The 21,786-nt window shown below is 37.1% G+C and overlaps 2 protein-coding genes and 1 long non-coding RNA gene across 7 annotated transcripts; 1 reads left to right on the forward strand and 2 right to left on the reverse strand.

Annotated features, from left to right (window-relative positions):
* Positions 1 to 1,408: 1,408 nt before the first annotated feature.
* On the reverse strand, positions 1,409 to 5,039 carry LOC111880034 (probable apyrase 6). Its single transcript, XM_023876449.3, has 8 exons — positions 4,357 to 5,039; positions 3,676 to 3,788; positions 3,441 to 3,548; positions 3,270 to 3,324; positions 3,026 to 3,190; positions 2,857 to 2,954; positions 2,169 to 2,365; positions 1,409 to 2,079 (listed from the first exon to the last, which is right to left on the reverse strand). The coding sequence occupies exons 1-8, from the start codon at positions 4,991 to 4,993 to the stop codon at positions 1,788 to 1,790; spliced, it is 1,665 nt and encodes a 554-aa protein (XP_023732217.1). The 5' UTR covers positions 4,994 to 5,039; the 3' UTR covers positions 1,409 to 1,787.
* Positions 5,040 to 5,268: 229 nt separating this feature from the next.
* On the reverse strand, positions 5,269 to 10,582 carry LOC111880042 (protein FAR-RED IMPAIRED RESPONSE 1). 3 transcript variants are annotated; one of them, XM_042900844.2, is made up of 9 exons: positions 10,244 to 10,582; positions 7,503 to 9,591; positions 7,357 to 7,413; positions 7,173 to 7,241; positions 7,029 to 7,097; positions 6,886 to 6,954; positions 6,754 to 6,798; positions 6,343 to 6,445; positions 5,269 to 5,406 (listed from the first exon to the last, which is right to left on the reverse strand). In XM_042900844.2, exons 2-8 carry the CDS (start codon positions 9,567 to 9,569, stop codon positions 6,389 to 6,391), a joined length of 2,433 nt encoding a protein of 810 aa, XP_042756778.1. In that variant the 5' UTR covers positions 9,570 to 9,591; positions 10,244 to 10,582; the 3' UTR covers positions 5,269 to 5,406; positions 6,343 to 6,388. The 3 variants fall into 3 exon arrangements, with proteins under 3 accessions (XP_042756778.1, XP_023732233.1, XP_023732225.1); XM_023876465.3 differs by lacking the exon at positions 5,269 to 5,406 and having other exon boundaries at positions 6,293 to 6,445; positions 7,029 to 7,091; positions 10,244 to 10,581; XM_023876457.3 differs by lacking the exon at positions 5,269 to 5,406 and having other exon boundaries at positions 6,293 to 6,445; positions 10,244 to 10,581.
* A 131-nt stretch (positions 10,583 to 10,713) lies between these two features.
* Positions 10,714 to 13,599, forward strand: LOC111880343 (uncharacterized). 3 transcript variants are annotated; one of them, XR_008232083.1, is made up of 5 exons: positions 10,714 to 12,161; positions 12,269 to 12,335; positions 12,419 to 12,556; positions 12,635 to 13,052; positions 13,410 to 13,599. It is a non-coding gene; the product is annotated as an uncharacterized LOC111880343 (long non-coding RNA). The 3 variants fall into 3 exon arrangements; XR_002846449.3 differs by having other exon boundaries at positions 12,635 to 13,041; XR_008232084.1 differs by lacking the exon at positions 13,410 to 13,599 and having other exon boundaries at positions 12,635 to 12,746; positions 12,892 to 13,398.
* Positions 13,600 to 21,786: the final 8,187 nt, after the last annotated feature.

Genomic DNA, 21,786 nt, shown 5'->3' on the forward strand with positions numbered 1-21,786 from the left:
AAAATGAATGGATTAATCTAGAAAGTGTTGTGATATTTGAGACGAATGGATTCTTATTTTTGTAATAGTAAGGCTTTCATGGTTATTTTGCAATGAAACTAGGTACGATTGTGAGTATTTTTGACATTGAATATTTCATTGTGTTCTTGACTTTTTTTTAGAAAGAAAGAAAAAAAGAAACAAAATCAAACTCTTACTATGGAATCACAATTAAAAAAGAAAAAATGACAGTTTTTATATATTTTTAAGTTTGATTAAAAGACTGGAAAAACTTACACTTTTATTATTTGCCTTTTATGTGTAAAACAAAACTTAAATTATCATAAAAAGATGTCCCTACCTTTCTTTTTCAATAGGGAAAGATTTGAAAGAAAAAAACAAAAAACATGTTCTCTTTATTTTCTTCCTCTTCCCTCCTAATAAAGACTAAAAAGATGTTTTTTCATTATAAATATAGTAATTAAGAAAGCCTCATTCTTTCAAAAGACAATTTAGGATGACTATGAAATTGTATGAAAAATAATATGGAAACAAAATATTATATATATATATATATATATATATATATATATATATATATATATATATATATATATATATATATATATATATATATATATATATATATATATATATATATATATATATATATATATATATATATATATATATATATATATAGTTTGTTGATATAGTCATATTTTCTGTTGGAATAAAATAAGTTGAAAATACAAAATCTATAGTTTTCATCCACTTGTGATTAAATAAATTCCAAAAAACTGAATTATAGAAGTCAATCTCGAAATGAACAAGTAGGTTCTTGGACGTGTCTCTTTCTAATTTCTATGAAGTTAATGACTCGGTCTCTTTTTCTTGTTAGTTCCTCAAAAAGTCAAACCACCAGCACCGAATATAAATGCCGATCACTTTTTATATATGATCACTACTAATAATTTATAGTACAATATATACATTTTTATTTCAGTTACTTGTCTTTTCCAAAATCCATTCATTCATGTATCCAAGTGATGTTTTGATGTCGATTAGTTTTGGTTAAATTCTAATAATTTATAGTGACGTAATCATATTCCTATGGTGAATTCTATGGGAATGTTAGGAGCTTTAATGAAGTTTTTTGAGTTCACAATTGGGAAAAGCTCTCACTAATTCCTTAAATAATATTCGGACAATGAATTTAAAATCTAAATATGATTTGGAGTTAGGTTTTGCTCTCATAATTGCAAACCATAAATGAAAAAATGAAAGTCTATAAGTCATTCATGGAATTTTAAAATTCTAACCAGAAGATGATAAGATTATACTTTACCTGATGGATTATTAATTAGCACTTTGCCGAAACGATTGTCAAAACGTTAAATGACCTAATATGATCAAAGTCTGAAAGATGTGGTGAAGAAGACAATGTATATAGATGAAAAGAAAAATGATTTTCAGTCATTCCACAAACATTTACAATAACACAACACCAATATGATATGAATATATCTATCGATGCCAATAGAACACAAAATTAAGCACCCTCTTTTACAAATCTAGCAAAAAAGAATAATCGACAACAAGAAAATGCTAAATTACATCGGTTTCCCACCCCCGAAAAATCACTCCTACCATCATCCCATATGCAAAACACGGGCGTCTCCTCTCCTCGATACCATTTCAAATCATATTGTCAATTTATCATCATAAGTATTATATATATATCACATTGAGGCCACTAATGAAAAATCAAGGAGCCTAAAAGGAAGAAGAAAAAGGAACAACAACAACTATGAGTGTCTACCTATTACTCGTGTCACTATATACTTTCCTTTTTCTAGATCGTATATTGTCTTTAAGTGGGGCTTCCTCCATTTCGATACAAAATACGCACCAAATATTAAAAATATCACAAATATTAATCCACCTAATGTCGTAAAGTCAACACCACCGAGTGTTATAGATTTTGACTTTGTTGTTGGGTGTAATTTCCCGAGGTCTAAATCCTTCATGATTTGAAAAATGAAGGCTCCCAATGCCCAATCAAGTGGAATATCATTTACCTCACTACCATATCCAATCCTGTTTCAAAGTAGTAGTATACAACCGTTTAATTTTATTTTATATATTCAATAAAAAATGTTTGGATATTAATTCCAATAAAAGTGTACCTTTTGTCATCCAAAGCAATCCCAAGGCTATCATGAAGAAAAGCAACAATATATGCAGAAGAAAAGCAATATCGATGTAAATCCTCATCATTAATTCCTGGATATTTTGACTTTAAATTTGACCAATCATCTTCACAAAACTCTTTTCCAGCCACCATCAGCTCCGAAAGAAACTTTTTAGGTGACAACCCAAAAAACTACCCAAAAAAAAAAACATTTATACATAAAAAAAAAATATTATTATTTTTTATTTAGAGTAAATTACACGAATGGTCCCTATGGTTTGGTGTAATTTGCGCCATTGGTCCCTAACTTATTTTTTTTAACTCGGAAGGTCCCTACCGTTTGTTTTTGTTACGTGTTTGGTCCCTACTGTTTGTTTTTGTTACGTGCTTGGTCCCTATCTTACATAAAAAAAAAAAACTATTATTTAAATAGGAAAAAGTTGTGGGGTAGGTAAGGTAAGGTGAGGGGGTGGGGTTGGGGTGTGTTTATTTAAATAAATTAAAAAATCAATGGCAAAATAGTCTTTTTAGATAAGACAGGGACCAAACGTGTAACAAAAACAAACAATAGGGACCATCCGAGTTAAAAAAATAAGTTAGGGACCAAACATGCAAATTACCCTAAACCATAGGGACCATTTGTGTAATTTACTCTTTTATTTAATATAGAAAGTGAAACAAACCTTAGATGTATGGAAGAAATTCTCAGTGGCTAAAAATTTCCCCTGGAGCTTGGGTATATATGTTGACCCAATGGAGCATTGGTCAAAGGCGCAGTCTTCTGTTTTTTTTTTTTTTAAATAAAATGTTAATAAATAAAAAAAAAAAGGAATGTTGAATAAAAAGTTGTACCTTTGCCTTTCTGCAACAATTTATAGGAGGCAGATCTGCATTCAGTGAAGTTGCCAGTTGAATGTAGAACTGGTGATTGGTGATTTGTTTGGAGTAAAGAAGTTGGAGTCATATTATTTCCTATTATCACATTGTTTTTGTATCCTTTTGGGGAGCATGGATCCACTGTACAAATATAAAGACGTAAATGCCCTCCTCATCAAAACTAGGAGATTAACAAGTAAAAAACATATGTAGTACCTACCCAGATTTTTACTTTTGGCAAAGTTTGACCCACGAACCAAGTCAAATGCAACATTCTGAAAAAAAAAAGGAATGTAAAGTCAATCAGATAGTGTAAAATTTATATGGTGTACTAAAAAGAATGAAAAATATGAATATTTAATTGAATAAAGAATGGTAAATGATGTTTTACCTGACCAAATTCAAGCAAGCTGTGGCTGTAAAGACTATAACTGACATTTCCAAAATTAATTGTTCTTGAAAATTCAGGGGGTATTGGCTCGTTTGAGAAAAAGGTTACCTGAAAGACAATCATATATGATTATGTTTCTTTTGAGAAACAAGAATCGATAATAAAGTTTTTTTTTTTTTTTTTTTTTTTTTTTTGTATTATTAGAAATGTAGAGAAAAAGAAGAATAATGAAAACCTGAGCAGAAGCACCACCAAGTTCGATTATCCCTGTTGTTTCTTGAGGATCACCTCCAAGAGTTCCAAGAGCATAATTAGCCACAACCCATGCATAAACTCCTTCATCAGACCCTGAAACAATGATATTTCCAATAAAATTGACTTTCATTATGTTTATGTATCTCACAAAACATACCAAAAAGGAAAGATTTTCTAAGCCTGCAAATACTTGTTGAAATGGATTCTTAAACAATTCCATTCACCTTTAATGAGATTTTATGTTCACATTTGCATCTATACTCACTAATCAGCCTAAATTGTCACCACTCACCTGACACATTTTTCGAAGGACAGCTAGATTTTACAGGTATTCTTCTTGGAAGGAATGTTAAATCGATAAAATCAATACAGAGGCATGAAATTGCATCTCAAATAAGTAACATATGGTAACTTGTTTTGTCCTATAATCATCAATCATTCACTTCCAAGATCAAAAGAATTAGCAAAGGTATGCCCACAGTAATATTGACACCATAAACTGAAAGACAATCAACACCAAGTGTGTCTAGTCCTTACAAAATAAACAATACCTCACTTTTTCAGTCCCAAATCCTTGATAGCAGCTCAAAGTATAAGTTGAACAAACAAATGCACAAACTTAAAACAACAATCATGAATTGAACATAGAGTTTCCTCATACCTGAAATAACTGAAGCCCAATCATTGCGAAAGGCAAACCCAGAAGTTCTGAAAACCGTCCTGCAAGACTCTAGAATCCGCTCCTGTACGCTCAATTCCAACATCCTTAACCCTGCCGTTGTCATCAATCTGATCTCTGTTTCACCCAAGTTCTCCCCCGGAATCCTCTTCCTTGCGAACTCCAAAAGTTTCAACATAGATTCACCCGCTCCCTTGGGATCCTCCGCAAACGCCGATAACCCAGGGCTAACCCGCATTGAACCCAACCCCTTCTTAGCACTCAAATCGAAAATAGGAGCTCCATCCTTAATCACATACTCAAACACATGAATCCGACTCCCTGTGCTCCCTCCATCAATCACAACTCGGTATCGTTTCTCCGACGGATTCTGCGAATTAAGATAGAAATAACCACACGACACAAAAACCAAAGTGAGGAATCCGATCGCAAAAATACTCGATTTCGCAAGATGAGATTGTTTTTGGTTTCTGGAGAAGAGATTAGTGGATCGCAGAGGTTGATTAGGGCGAAACTTAAGCTTTATGGAGTTATCCATTTCCTTCTTCACTTTATTGTTGATATCCGGACGATCGACTGCTTCTGGTGCTGGCGCCACACGAGCATTCGATCTTCGCATCCAAAAAACTTATCCGTGAACCATACGAACATGTACAGTTCACAAAATTAATTAAACACGCAGAAGTTATGATCTGAGTAGTATGTGTCCTTCCGGTCGAATTGGAGATGAGAGAGCGGTGATCGGAGACGGAATTCTGCCGTCTCTCTCGATCTCCTGGTTTGATCGGAGGGAAAACCGACGATGATTCAGGCTGTTTTGGTTCTTCTGTAAGAGCCCGACTCCCGTGGCGTGATGTATTTCAAGGTTTCGGACTTCTCTGTGTGTGTGCGTGTGCGTCTGCGTGTGTGTGTTTGTGTGTGTGTTAGACCGGCTTCCTCGCTGCTCCCTTTCTTCTTCTCTTTTCTCGTTGGATATCAAACTTTCACTTTAGCCCCCTCTTCTATTTACCTTTGCCAGATTTCGTCCCTAATCTATTGAAATATAAACGGAAATTTGAAAAGAAAATAACCAAAATCTTTTAAAAGCAAATTAACGGTCAAGTGCTTCAATAAGTTAATAAGACAAAACACAAAAGAATTTGAATAAAAAGCATTCTATCATTAGGAAAGTATAAAAAACAAAAAGTCATGTCAACAATTAGTCAAGTGGCTAAATCTCAACATATGTTTTTAAGTTTAAGGGCAACAATTCAAAAAATATACATTCTGACTTAAAAGTTTGTACATTATCATGCGCCCAAAATATCTTTCTACTTTGCTCTTACTTAACTTTCTATCAATGTGAAATTATAACAAATATCATATTTTGATAAAATTCATTAGATTTGAGAACACTTGTCATTATTTTAAATGGATAGAAAGATGATTAGGAAGAAAAATAAAAGGATATTTAATTTCTCTGGGCTAATTTGGTAGTTATTCATAAAGTTAGGACTAAATGTGTAACTTTGCCACAATCCGAATTAATCGAACTTCAATTCAAAGTAAATTTGGTAGTTATTCATGTTACCATAACATGGATTTTGGATTAATTGGACGATATCTTGACCTAAAGTATTACTTAAAAGAAGTCATATCCTTATTAGGATTTCGGATATGATTGGATCGAGTTATAAAAACCATGTGGACAATCTTACCTTCCAAAAACAAATTTTGTTACCAATTTATAAATATCGTTACATTCTTTGATTCGTATATACGGTGCCACAAGCCCAAAACGCAAATAAAAACTACCAATCACATTACAACAAATAAATCAAATTTGATTGGTATATATATATATATATATATATATATATATATATATATATATATATATATATATATATATATATATATATATATATATATGAACATGTTAGATTAAAAATGTTAGGAATATTGCTACCTAATTGGTTTGATTCTTACATATATAACATCAAAGAACGTGGTAAAGATGACGTGTGTGTATGTCTCATGAATGTCTAGACGGGTTGTTGTGCATCTGATTGGTTCGCAAACTAGGTTCATCCTGGGCCCACCAAAACAAAAATCAAAGTTATATGCTTATTCCATCCTTCTCAGAACAAAACAGGTTGTACTGTGTTTAGCCCAATGTTAGTCTGAAACCGAGACTAATATCAATAGGACAAAAATTGCAATTTTTTGTCCCACCTAAAATGGTGGGTGAACACGGACACTCTCTGAGTCTCTCGTATGTGCAAAAGACGTGAATGTCCTCCTCATATTTATCATGGAAAATAGCCCTAGAAAGTTTGTTTTGTTCTGTTCAGTTCAATCCAGTCCAGTCATGTGTAACAAATGCACATGCTAACCAACCTGCATACTGTAACCGAAGCTTGGTGGTCTAAAATCCAAATGCCCCTATATACATACAAATGAAAATTTTTAAATCTAAAAATAAATCAATGTTGTAATAGAAAAATAAATGAAAGTATGTTGATAACATACCAGACCATGTATGCTTTGTTGAGCCTCAAAGAATCCATCATGAGTTGGTGCCAATGAATTTAATTGACCCTATACCAAAATAAAATTAAAAAAAAAATCAATTTGACTAAATATCTACAAAAGTAAAGGTTGAATTTACATACCAGTCCCTGCATGCTTTGTTGATTAACATAATAACCATCATGAGGTGGTTCCATCAAGTTCAACTGCAGCTACATTTGACCCAATTAAGAATTTTTTTTAATTAACAAAAATAAAAATTGTAATTATTTGACAAAATGTCATACCAGTCCCTGTACATTCTGTTGGGCCCCATAATACCCATGAAGAGTTATTCCATCTGAGCTCATACTTTCCTATCACCAACATATCCAGATAAAAAAAATTTAATCCAAAGTCCAAACACAAACCTTACATTTTTTTTATATAAAATTACATCCAATTTATAAATAGAATTTCAAGAAAACTAACCATTTGCTGCAAGCTATCTCGTGCCTCAAGCATTACAGGTTCAGGTTCTGATTGTATCTACAAATGTCACACAAAATACAAGTTATACTAAATATATGTATAAATTATTTATAAAAAACAATAACATGAAACCAAAAAAAAAAAACCTTTCGTTTCTTGTTTACACTCTTTCTTTTACTCTTGTTTCCAGAAACGCCTCCTAAATTTTCATCCTCAACATCTCGTATCAAAACAGTGCCATTACTAGATTCTTTATTGTTCACATCCACACATGCTCTTAAAGCATCCACAAGTGCACGAAATGCAATATCATAACTTTCTTCACATAAAGATCCCTCTTCACCCAATTGAATCGCGTGTTTACATAAATCATTATATAATTGCACCCGATTTTGTGTTTTTTCCATCACCCCATTTTTATTTTGATCATCATTCTTTGCGTCTTTCGTCCATCTTTTTAAAATATAACGAGATGGAATCACTGAATGCCCACAGATTTGAAGAACAATCATCGTGTGTCTACAAAGAAAACCTTTGTACTCAAACAACAAACAAGAACACCAAACCTCGGATTTTGATTCGTCCCATGTAACATTAAAACTTTCGTTTTTTTCACAATCATCAACCGTATATATCGTAACGCATCCGTCTTCACGTTCTTTTTTAGGATGACACCCAACAACCCCCAAAACCTCAACTTGAAATTTTTTAAAAATTGTATGCGTGTAAATACTAGACATTTGTTTTTCCCATGGCGAAGGTGATTTCAACGCGGGTTGTTTATGCCACGTGTCGAAATCCGCTAACGCCTCTTCGTCATATCGGTTTTGTAAAATGGTCGCGTATTGTTTCACAAATTCTTTTAATGTAACTTTTTTGTGAATATATTTATCGAAAAAAGAATTCACACTTTCGCCACGTTGAGGTGTAGACATTCCCGCTAAAAATACGTCCCGCATAAACGACGGGACCCACTTTTTTCGATCTTCGTATAACGAATGAAACCATTCGTTATCCTGAAGCTCGAATCTCCCCACGAGTTTCCACCATCTCATATCGAATTGTTCGTCTGTTAACGACTTATAAATACACTTGAAGAATTTGGTCATGAATTTATCATGTCGTCTGATAATATGCGCGAAAGTCTCCGGAACCTTCTCTAAGATACTCCAAAGAGAGAACAAATGGCGGCTCGCCGGAAAAACTTCCATGGCGGCCGCCTCCACCGCCTTTCCTTGATCGGTGATCACAACTTTCGGATATTTCCCTCCCATTGCCCTTAACCACGTTTTCATTAACCAAACACAAGTTGTTTTAGATTCGTCTGCGACAATCGCGCATCCAAGCAGCATAGCTTGAAAATGATGGTTCACTCCAATAAACAGAGCAAATGGCATTTTGTCATTGCTTCTAACGTAACTAATATCGAAAGAAACAACATCGGTGAAATTTATGTAATCTTTTCTACTTTTGGCATCGACCCATAACAAGTTTCTTAAACGTTGGTCTTCGTTTAAGTCAACCGCGTAGAAAAAATTCGGATTTTCTTTTTTGATATGCGTGAAATACTCGAGCATAGCTTGACCATCACCTTCTTCAAGTGCTAGATACCTACCACGGTCAAATTGGTAATTTAACTCGTTTCTTGAAAAGTCAACGTTACGATACGCGCCCGATTGTCGTGACATTTGAACGTACATCTTTTTTGTTCGTTCAGAAACCGCGTGTAGAATATCGATGTTGTTTTTTTCGGCTAATTTTACGTTTTTGTGGATGCGGAAATGGTAAGCTAAAGCAGGTAAGAGTTCATGGTTATGTTCTTTTATGAATTCATGAATGTACCATTTTGAGTCTTTTCTTCTTTTCACATGCATGCTTGCTTTGCAGTCTGTTTTTTTCACACTTGGACGCCTACTTGTCCCCGAATCGGATTCTGGTGTGACTCCGTATCTTGAACATGCGAATTTAGCATCGATGAATTCTTTTGACTTTTTTGACCTTCGCGAGTTTTTTATTGATGTGGTGAATCCCATAGATTTTGCGTATTCTTGGTAGAAGGAATATGCTGACTCGTGGGATTCGAATACGATTCCTTCGGGGACTTCAAGATCTTTTTCCATTTCAATGTTTGTGGTGTCTTTTGTGGGAGATGTGATAATTTGGGCATCTCTGTCTGTTTCTTCATCGATAACATCAGTTATATGTCGACTCATGGCTTCATGTATGTGTCATAAGCTAAAATATGTTCCCATGAAAATGTAATCAAAAGGTGGAATTGAATAGAAACTTAAAGTGCAAAATGTATAAAAGAATGGTTTTGTAATCCTCAAGGAATTGGATTTGGTCATCCAAGATTCTTACTAATCTTACATCCAATTCAAGAGTTAAATTCAAACAGACATTTTCTTGATCTCCTAAAGTAAACCCATTAACGATGTTTGTTTTGAAAAAGTGATTGGCATCAACTAAGTAATAACCTAAATATACAGTATAGTTCATGATTATAAAGACACAAAACACATAAAACAAAATCAGGGCTTAAAGGAATGTGTTGCAGATACAAAGCACAGACAAAGTAGTGATGGTGAGTTGAAGAGCATACTCTTAATCTGCTATGGTGTATCTTGCAGAAACAAAATAGATACAGAATGTGTGTTTTTGTCTATACTTGTCTTCTTTTCCTGAGCTCTGTAATTGAGTAGTGGTGTGTTTTGCGAGTGAAAATGACGAGTGTGGGCAAGACTTAAAGGACGCATAACTCACCATCACCAAACAAATAATTACCCAGATTAACCCCGGATAATTCCATGGCTCGAAAAATACAGTCTAGAGTGTCCGAACAGACAGTTTACGAAAGGAGGAGCTACAGAAAGGAGGTGTTGTTTACCTGATGCTATGGGGAGGAGAGCGAGAGGGCAGATCAAAGAGCAGAGCGAGAGAGATGGCAGGTCGAAACAGTGAGCAGATCAACAAGGAGAAGATGGCCTTGGTTGTAAAATTCTAGGGTTTTGGAAAATTCAGTCATTTACACAAACGAGGGGGGATTGGAATTGAATTCATCTTCATACCGGGCTTGGAGCAGATTTCCCGAACAATCTCAGGCCCCCGCTGCTGCTGCTGCTTTCTTCTTCTTGATTCCTTTGAAGCTTCCATGGTTTATGGATCCCTCTCAGGTTCTTGGTAAATTTTTGTTTCCATCGTAAAGTCGGAGGGCTGGTTACAAAAAAGAAAATAAATAAATAAATAAATAAAATAGTTATTCACAAAAAATAGAAGAATTCTTTTATATATATATATATATATATATATATATATATATATATATATATATATATATATATATATATATATTAAAGGGAAGCACTTCTTAGGAATAGTGTATAACCAGGGTGGGTTTATTTCGTTAACCATGGTTACCGCTTCATCTGGATCCTTCCAATCTTCCTTCCATCCTTTCTTATCCACGAACTGATACGAGTTCTGAGTTGTCAATTCCTCTGTTATACCACCGAAGAGTGTAGTCGATCGATCGTTGTTTTCGCTTCTATCACTTCGCCATAGCCGACGCCGCTGACTCTGGCTCTTACCGCCTCTTTCCTTCACATAACACCCGATTTTCTTCTCCATGTGCTTATAAGAAGATTCAAGTTTCAGAGTCTTCAATTGCAATTTTGGATCGGCTGACTCGCTCCTATACAAGGTATGCAAATCCAAATTGTCGTCTGGCTAGGGATTCTGCTTTGGTGTCGCAAGATAACCTACACACAAATGCCTTTGGTTCCTGAAAGAGATCTCGAAAGGAACAATTGGCACATTCAACTTCAACTTCAGCCTACGTCTGTTGTTTTATGTGGGTTTCCGGCCTCAAGCGCTGCTTCTCACGAACAGACTTAACTCTCCACACACTCTAATTACCATCTCAATCACTGTTGGTTGATCAGATGAGGGATAGTTTGTTTCTCACAAACAAACATCAGGTGACACCTGCAACTTGCTCCTATTTTGTTCTCTTCTGCTCATCAGTTTGATTTCTAGGTATTTACTACACTTCATTTTGTTTTTTTCCCTATATTGTTATAAGCTTCCGCGTTTTATGCGATTTAGGATTTATACCGATATCGATTTGGGGGTCACAGTATCCATGGCGTTCATCGGCTGTTCCCTTAACCCACTGCTTCACACGATGAAAGCGGATGCGATGAGTAGTCGGCTGTAAAATCAATGTTCTCATTGTAGCCTGCACAATCTAAACTGAAATCGAGGGGTTGCTTGGGACGTTAACGGTTAATTATCGATTGATTCGTTCTCTAGAATCTCGACTTTTGCCATTATCGATCTATTTATGTATTCTGCTTCTATTCTTCTACCGACTACCCTTTGACTTTACGGAACCAATACACAATTAGAAAACAAAAGTTTGTCAAATGTTCATGAAACCATTTTTTATTTATTCACTTCAACTTTTTATTCGTTGTCTTGCACAATCTAAAAATGAAACTTGTAATTAAACCCTATGAGACTTTTTATACATGGTTTTGTTTTTTGTTATTAATAATTGACATTTTCTACTTTGTGGGTGTCGGTTGATTTTTTTGTGCTTTTAGATGTATACGTCGACCTGTATTACATAAGGAATCATAAAGAGAATGAATGATCCACAGAAGGTGTTCTATGAAATGCTTCACCGAAATGAATAATACATGGCAGAGAAGGAAAATGGAGGACTGAAAGAAAAGCAAGGAAGGAATTCAATTTGATTCCAATTCCATGTTTGGTTGTAAATTAATCGAGTGACTTTGTTCAATGTAACAACTTATTTGGCCTTTAATGTGTTTGTATTTAAATATTTGGAATCTTCAATTGGTTTCTCATTATGTATTGATTTGGTTATGTTGTTGTGTTGGAATTTCAGGTGTATGCGAGATAATAGAGGATGGGGGAGGTACTTGTTGTAATTATGAACTCGATGGAGTTATTCGGTATGGTCTTTCTTAGCCAATCAATTTTTGAGACACTTAATGAATATGTTGCCATATGTTTATTTGATTAACTTATATTGTAGATATGAGTAGTTATGGAGAAAAGTAAGATTTACCTGATGATAACAATGAATCTAAGAGATAGAAAAAAAGGTTATGATGCTAGACATCATGATGCTTTACGGTTGTTAGCATGGTTTCACCTCAAATGGATCAAAGTGGTTAGTTATTTAGTTTTGTTAAAATCATTCTTTTGACTTCTCTTCCACATTCCTAGAGGGCGTTTTTTTTCGTTTCAGGAAGTGATTAGGCTTTTAGTTGCTTTATCTGCACTGGCTGTATTGAAACAAGAAGAAAAAAATGAAGATGAGAAAACACCAAAAAGAATGTCAGCCAAGTCGAGACATGGAGGTATTATTGGAGTTATTGTTTTAACCAGTGGCCTTTAGTGACGATTACTGTTGGTATAGTTGTAGTATATCCCAAATTTTTTTAAATCCATTACAAAATTAATGTTATCTGTATATTGTATGATGAAATTTTTTTTCTTAGTTAGATTTTCAACAGGTTTAGCAGCTCCAACAATTGTTGCACGATTTAGTGTTTAACACCAACATTGGGTACAATTATAGCAATAATTGGGCATGGTGGTTTTGTTGTTGTTAGACAGTTGCACGAAATGTTGTAGTGGCTGCTTCGTTTGGAGGTGAATAAAAAGTAAACGTTTAAGAATGACATTTTTTATTTTATTTTGTGGAGATAATAAGTAAAAATATGGCACCTCGGGTTGCTGATGTGTATTTTTCAAAAGCATTGCATGATGTCGATATACATGTGAAAACTTTCTTTTAATTTTACATTTTGTTTCTATTAAGGTTTTGACTTATTTTTTCTGCTCATATTGTGGTTTGCTTTCATTCTTTTGTACCCTCACGTTAATACCGATGGCCATATTGTTTAAATGAGTGTCCATAATACATTTTTTCTTCAATTCTTAAACTACCCATTGAAATTTAGAGACCTTATAATGGTGTTATTGAAACATATAACATTTTACTTTAATTCTAATGTTAGGTGCATGATTTGATCATTCAAGGAAATGAAATCGAAGAAGACGGTGGAGGGACGGGGTAAGTATCAAGATGTTCTTTTTGTATTTATTGTAGATTGCATTGTATTTTCATTTAAAACTACCTGGATATAAGATTGTATTTTCATTGTTTTCGGAAACCTATTCAAATATAGCATTGTACTTCTTTTGGTAGCATGATCTATCATTACATTTCCATTCATCCGATTGATGGAAAATTACACAGAATAGCAACATACTTTAATTTGGATACCAATTTATGCAATGTACTTCATTATTTGTCTCAGAAAATGAACACATTCCGCCCCGCGCAACGCGCGGGTATCCCCTCTAGTTTATATATATCGACGACAACAAAATATCATATTTGTCTACTTTAAAATCAAAATATTATAATTTTCCTTTATAACTTTTAAAATATCACGTTTGTCCAATTATTTTTTTAAACATTTTATAATAAGTTTTTATACTTAATAATCATTATAATTAAAAAAATAATAAGTAGATTAACCTTATCGTCCGTAAATATGGATATCCTTTAATTTATATAATTGACTAAATTATCCCTGATTAACCCTTTAATAATCATTTTAGTTCACTAAATTACCTCTAATTAACTCTTTTGGAATCAGATCACACAATCGCCTAAGCTCTGTTCATGGTTCCTTTATACGTTTGAAACAGGGATTTCTTTCGTGTTGGTTCTTCTTTAGTTGTGGATTGTTGTCAGATTGGGATAATCTAGGTGTATGATCCTTGACTAATTGCTACTGTTCTAGATGACGTGATTTTTTTTTTCAAAATTATGTTTTCAAAGGATTATGGAGAAACCGAGACAAAAATTAGAAGATGTGGAGTAGTTATTTGAATATCTACTGATAAAACCATAAACGAGTCTTGGAAAAAGTGAAAGATGGGAGTTAGATCTCGGGGGTGGCTTCAAAACAATACAAAATATTCATTGTTGAAGTTTGTATTGAATGGTTACATGGGGTTTACGGGTAGGATAGTGTAACACCAGTCAAAATAGGTTAATAACAATCACATGTGATTATGTCAATCATGTAATTTTGTTAAACTAGTAATCCGATAAACTTAGTATGTAATTCACGACAAATGCTAATACAAGTATGAAATTTCATACATACTTTATGATACAACTCAAAGTATACGTCCATACAAATCAAAAAATATAGAGAGCGTCTAAATTTGACTTCGCGTGAAGAAGTGTAACGTCCCAAATTTCGAGTCCAAAAATTTCATTTTGATTAACTGATTATAACAACATTCATAAGAAAACTACTTAAATATATATCATTTTGTAAATCAATGTATAGACCCAAATAATATAATAGCAACATGTCAGAGTACAATCCCATAATATCTCAAGTGCGGAAGATCAATGCGTGTGAGTATGATGTGCTGCTACCGCGTCAGCTCCTTCCCCTTCGCTGAAGAGGTATCTGAAACCAAAACTGTAAACTATAAGCACGAAGCTTAGTGAGTTCCCCCACCGTACCACATAACATACACATACTACCAGACATATCTGGGTGCCCGACCTACCCCTTCCGTCCTCTCGACCGGATACTGCCTAGCATACCTTGGTGCCCGACCTACCCCTTCGGTCCTCTCGACTGGATACTACCTAGCATACTTGGGTGATGGCCTCCCATTCGGTCCTCTTGACCGGATACTGACTAGCATATCCGGGTGCTAGCCTCCCCTTCGGTCCTCTCGACCGAATACTGACTAGCATACCTAGGTGCTGGTCTCCCCTTCGGTCCTATCGACCGGATGTTGGGGACTATTTCACCCCCTACTACTACCACATAATATCATATCACATATATCATAATTTGGCTAGCATGGTTGGGTACTAAACTACCCATTCGGTCCTATCAACCAGTAATCGGGGACTATTTCACCCCCTACTACCACTATCACATAACATCATAGCATGCTAACACATAAAACATAACAGATAGAAGCAAACCTAGATGAATATCACAAAGACAATCATCTAACATACAACTCCTACTAGTGAGCCGACATTGTGGCCGTAGACCCACCGCTACTGGAAGGTAACTCACCTCAAACGAGTAGCTGCTGATAATCTGTGCGGGGAGTCTCTGTCTGCTACTGCTCCGGAAATCCTCCGGCTATAATCCCCATAAAACACTTAGTCAGAATCTGATATCTACTCTTAGGGTAAAATGACTATTTTACCCCTAACCAAGACTAAGTCGAAGTCAAAGTCAAAGTCAACTTCTAGTTGACCTAACTCGCCAAGTTGGCCCGCCAACTCGTCGAGTCCCTATCCTTTTAACTGTCCTTATCCACGACTCTACTCGTCGAGTTTAGAAATGACTCGACGAGTTCCCCTTTTATGCGAACATCGAATGAACCTTCATCCGACTCGCCGAGTTGTATGAACAATTCGTCGAGTTCATCCTAATCCTATGAACCAGTCCTGTCTTCGACTCGCTGAGTTGTATGAACAACTCGTTGAGTTCATCTTCAAGAGTTGGGAGATTGCCTTGGACTCACCGAATCTGTTCTAGCACTCGGGGAGTCCTATGAAATCCAGGTCTCCCAACACATCTAAACAGCTATGGGACTCCCTTTTCTAAAAACTGACCATCGCAAAAGGGTTTAAGATGGCTGAAAGCGCACCGACTCGCCAAGTCCCAATAACGACTCGCCGAGTCCAACCTTGACCATTTCTATACAGTCGATCTAAATGAGATTTAACACACCAAAACCATAGATCTGGCATCCTAATGTCCATTTTATACGTAAAGTTCCAAACTTGATGCACATGCATGGGTTTTTTAGCTCAAAAGTCCATAGAAGGTGCTCTACAATGTGCATGGGGCTCTCATGCCCATAGAGTTGGCACCTTTATGCCATGAGACCCCTCCAATGACTCACATCTGGAAGTAGAACCCCATGAATCACCTTACAAATATGAAAATGGCTTAAGAAGCCCTAATTACACCATGAATCTAAGCCCTAAAGATGAACAACCAAAAAGGAAGACCAAAACAGTGGGCATTTACCTTGCTTAAGCTGAAGATAAAGTAAGATCTCTGAATCTACAACCCCAACTCGAATTTCCCAGCTTCTTCCTTCCTTCCAAGCTTCACAAACCAACCAAGAGCACCAAAATGGCCTTAACACACACACACACACAAACGGCTAGGGTTTCGATATCCAGCCCTAAGGGAGTGTTAGGGACAAGGGAGGCTGAGTTAAGGTGTTTATATAGGTGCAAACCCTCAGATTTAGGGTTTTACTCGTACAACGCCTACTCGCCGAGTCCGTCTCCCGACTCGTCGAGTAGATCACTTAAGATGTCTGCAGATCTCGACTCTACTCGACGAGTGGGTCCTCCGACTCGTCGAGTCCCACAGAAAAACATAAAAATGCTTGAATTAAATGCGTACCAGGAATCGGGTGCTATAAATCTCCCCCACTTATTTTAGACTTCGTCCTCGAAGTCTGCTGTTCGTTCCTGGAATAGTTCTGGGTAATGTTTCATCATCTCATCCAACGGATCCCAAGTCCATTCCGAGCCCTTCCGGTGCTGTCATTGCGCCTTCACCAGCTCGACCCTCTTGTTCCTCAAATCCTTCGTCTTCCGGTCGAGGATTGCTACAGGTCGCTCGATATAATTCAGGTTGTCATCAATCTGAATATCCTCTAAGGGTACCACTGCTGAGTCGTCCACCAGGCACTTCCGCAGCTGGGAGACATGGAAAGTGTTGTGGATTTGGCTGAGTTCAGCTGGCAGATCCAACATGTACGCCACCTTGCCCACCCGGGCTAAAACCCTGAACGGTCCAATGTACCTGGGACCGAACTTGCCCCGTTTCCTGAATCAAATGACGCCTTTCCATGGTGACACCTTCAGGAGAACCATGTCCCCGACCTGGAGCTCCAGGTCAGATCGGCGCTTGTCGGCATAACTTTTTTGCCGACTATGAGCAGTCTGAAGCCTGCTCTGGACCTGCTGAATCCTCTCCGTCGTCTTGAGCACCACTTTGGTGATCCCCATGACCCTCTGGCCATCCTCACCCTAACATATCGGGATCCTGCACCTTCTCCCATATAACATCTTGAAGGGAGGACGGTCAATAATCGCGTGGTAGCTGTTGTTGTATGAGAACTCAGGCAATGGGAGGTAAGTATCCCAGCTACCACTGAAATCTAGCACACATGCCTGCAGCATATCCTCCAAATCCGCTCGCTCTGACCATCCGTGTGCGGGTGAAAGGCGGTGCTAAAGTGCAGACGAGTACCCAACTCATCGTGGAATTTCTTCCAGAACCTGGAGGTAAAGCCTACATCTCTGTCTGAAATCACGGAGACTGGCACTCTGTGTCGTGCCACTACTTCCCGAATGTAGATGTCGGTCAACTTCTCGGCCGAGATACTCTCCTAGATCGATATAAAATAGGCACTCTTGGTCAACCGATCCACGGTGACCCATATGGAATCCACTCCCTGCGCAGTCCTGGGGAGTTTGGTGATGAAGTCCATAGTGATATCTTCCTACTTCCACAGGGGAATATCCAACGGTTGCATCTTGTCGTGTGGCCTCTGGTGCTCGGCCTTGACCTTCCTGCAGGTCAAGTACCACTCCACATACCATGCTACATCCCGCTTCATGCAGGGCCACCAACAATCAAGACGAAGATCCCTGTACATCTTCGTCGCCCCGGGATGAATGGAGAATCGGGATTTGTGTGCCTCCTACATCAGGACCTGGCACACACCTCCGTGGTATGGAACCCACTCCCTACGGTGTAGCGTCAATAATCCTCGGCTATCATAGTAGAAGGAGGAAACCTGACCTACTATTCGCTCTATCTTCCGATGTTCCTCCTTCATAGCCTCCTGTTGGGCCTCTCGGATCTGCTCTAGTGGTGGAGTCACCACGGTCATCCTCATGCAGATATCCCTGATTGGCGTTGCCTTACGGCTAAGCACGTCTGCCACCACATTGGCCTTCCCCGGGTGGTAAAGGATCTCGCAATCATAATCCTTCACCACGTCCAACCACCAACGCTGCCTCATGTTCAGATTCGGCTGATCCATGAGGTAACTCAAACTCTTGTGGTCCGTGTAAATGGTACAACATACCCCATAGAGGTAATGACGCCAAATCTTGAGGGCGAACACAACAGCCCCCAGCTCCAAATCATGCATCGGGTAGTTCGCCTCGTGAGGCTTCAACTGCCTCGAAGCGTAGGCGATGACATGCTCTCTCTGCAACAAAACCGCGCCCAAACCTGAAATAGATGCGTCGCAGTACACAACAAAATCCTCTACTGTAATGCCCGTGTTTCCAGGCTAGGCATTTTCGTTGATGTAATAGTCTAGGTTAACCCTTGTAACTCCTTTTGAAGTACTAATGATGAAATATTTGAGTATTATGTGAATTATGTGTATTTGTGTGCTTATTACTTAATTACAAAGATATAATTAATAAAGAATAAAATGAGCGTCAAAATTAAAGTGTGAGATAAGCCCGATATCTTTGCATGAAGATGTAGCAGTTGAAACAAGGATTCCGTAGATATAAGGAATGCCGAAATCCGAGTTATGACGAAGAAGTTATGACCTGTCGAAGTTTCGCGACAGAACCGGCACGACGCTGAGTGACGTAAAAAGTGAAATTTACGTTAGAGCGATATTTAGCCTTAGCGATATAAACAAAGGTCGTAGAGTTCGTTAAATCTAGAGCGTGTATAAAAAGAACGCCCAAATCTGACTTCGTATGAGGAAGTTATTATTTTCCGAAGTTTCGACTTAGCAGTATGCAACTCGAATACTCGATTTGAGATCGAGCGGTTTTTAGCCTAAACAATCTAAACGAGAATCGAAGATCTCGTAAATAGTGGTGAAACGATAAAAAGACAGGCGAAAACGGACGAAAGATGAAGAAGTTATGAATTTATAACAGAGTTTTTCTGTCCCGGCCTACTAAAAATAAATAACAAAAATAAAGTCAAAATTAGCCGACGGAGTCTAAACGAAAGTTGTAGAGCGTAGTCTCACCTACGCGTGGATATAAAGAACATCAAAAACAAAGTTCGTATGAGGAAGATATGAATTTTGGAAGTTTTATATATAATTAAAATATATATTTAATTAAGAATTTCGGATAATAACTGAAGGAGTCGCTGATCCTATCCGAACTACACCCAGCGTAGAGCTGTGCGCCCAGCGTACAACGAAGCATGACCCGCCTCAGACTCGAGTGCTCCGAATACGTAAGCAGTGACGATTTTCGAAGCGTACGCCCCACGTACTGAGCATTACGCCCAACGTAATGTGAGGCTTCTGCCCCTATATAAAGGATGCGAGGTCAGCCGGCCATTTTGCTCCTTTTCTTCTCTCTCTCTCTCTCTCTCTCTCTTTCTCTTTCTCTCTCTCTCTCTCTCTCTCTCCCGTTTTACCTTGTTTTTCATGCAAGAATTATCTCGAAGTCCCGGTATCATTCCCGAGACCCGAAGCAAGCCCCGAAGATCTCGAGAAGTGAGATTCCCGAGCCGAAGCTCTACCCGCAAGAAGCCAATTTTTGTGAAGATCTTCCAGATCTACCGAAGAATACTACTTCTACAAGTCGTAGTGCTGTGCGATCATCTTCTGATCAAGTGAGTGTGTGGTTACTTTCTTCTAACGCATAATTATGAAGTATTTTATACGAAATACGTGTTATGTGTATATTTTGTGGTTATATGTGTGAATGTATATTCACTTTCTTCTATCTCATGGATATGATTTATTCTCTATGAAATACGTGTTATGTGTATGTGTCTCATATGTTGTTTGGAATATGTATTAAATGAGAATGCTATACAGGTTTTAAACTGTGTATAAAAATATGTGTCTCATCTATTGTGTAGAACATGAGTAGATAGTTGATGTGTGATAAACAGATGAGAGGCCTCAATGTTGTTTTTGATTCAGTCATCTAGCGGAGTTTAGATGAAGACCACAGACTTTTCTAGACAGTCCTGTGGAACGCTAGCAGGCTCGCCACCTGTAGGTGTTAATGAACTTGGGTGTTCATTCGTTGTACTCCATCCCCCTCATGGTTGCCTTATTTGACATATATTACTGGGAAACCCCCGAATGTATGTGTTGTCGCCCCGATGAAATATTCTAACACTAGGTCCCTTGTGTTATTCGTTTTAGGGACGTAAAGTGAGAATAACGGGAACGGGTACTTGGGTTATTGTTGGTTTGTGGAATTAAATATAATTATTTATTGTGGGTTGAAAACCCTATATGCTCACCAGGCTCCAAAGCCTGACCCACTCAGTTTTCTTTGTATTACAGGTAGTGGCGCCAGAGCATAAGTTGGATGACTTGTCAAGTTATTTTGGATTATAGACCTGTTGTTTTATATTACTGTTGTAAGGTCTGTATTGAAATGTTTATGCTTTTGGTCTGTTTATCGGAACATGACATCCCGGGTATTGTAATATAATGAAAAATACATTTCTTTAAGAAATGCTTTGGTAAATTTTATTTTTATCATATTTTGTTTTGGGAACAAATTCCGCAACTCTTTTAATCAAATGATTACTCTGAAATCATTTTAAAAGCATAAACTAAACCGGTCTTTTCTGGTCGTAATATTGGGAATGTCACAGTTGGTATAATAGCATTAGTTTAAGCGAACTAGGAATTTGTAGGATTTCTAGACTTAAACTTAGAATGCTAAGTGAAATTTTGATATTTGTGTCTGTTATATTTTAGACACGAGAACTAGTTTATTTTAGGAAAATTGCCTAAAATGCTTTTATGTGCTAAATGTTATATGTTTGCCATATATGATATTATTTGTTCGGATGTATGGTCTGTTGCCGACCGGATCTGGAAACCTTATGTGTGTAGGATTCTAAACGTACGTCTACGATATTAGAACTAGCATGTAAACGTTTCAGAGTGATAAGGATGATTTGAATATCTATCGTGAATGAGGATCTATTTTCACCTTATTCGGTGTATAGATCAAAAATGGTGAGAACGAGGAGTGGAGTTGGAAATGCTGATGAAAACATGAATCAACCACTAGTGATTGAGCAAATACCTATCGTAGCAGCAACATCTGAGTCGATAACGATGGCTGGTGTACAAATGATGATTCAAATAATGTTGGATCGTCAGATGGAGGAGACTAGGCGGTTTCTTCAACAGAATCGTGAAGAACTGTCAATTCAAGTAGAAGAGCCCGGATTAAATGAAGGGCACTCAGAAGGAGGAAACTTCAGTGGATCTGTTGGTCAAGCCAACCCACCGATAGCTAGGCAAAACAATCATGATGTAATGGGATGAAAGTAT

This window comes from Lactuca sativa, chromosome 4 (genome assembly GCF_002870075.4).
Source record: "Lactuca sativa cultivar Salinas chromosome 4, Lsat_Salinas_v11, whole genome shotgun sequence".
NCBI lineage: Eukaryota > Viridiplantae > Streptophyta > Magnoliopsida > Asterales > Asteraceae > Lactuca > Lactuca sativa.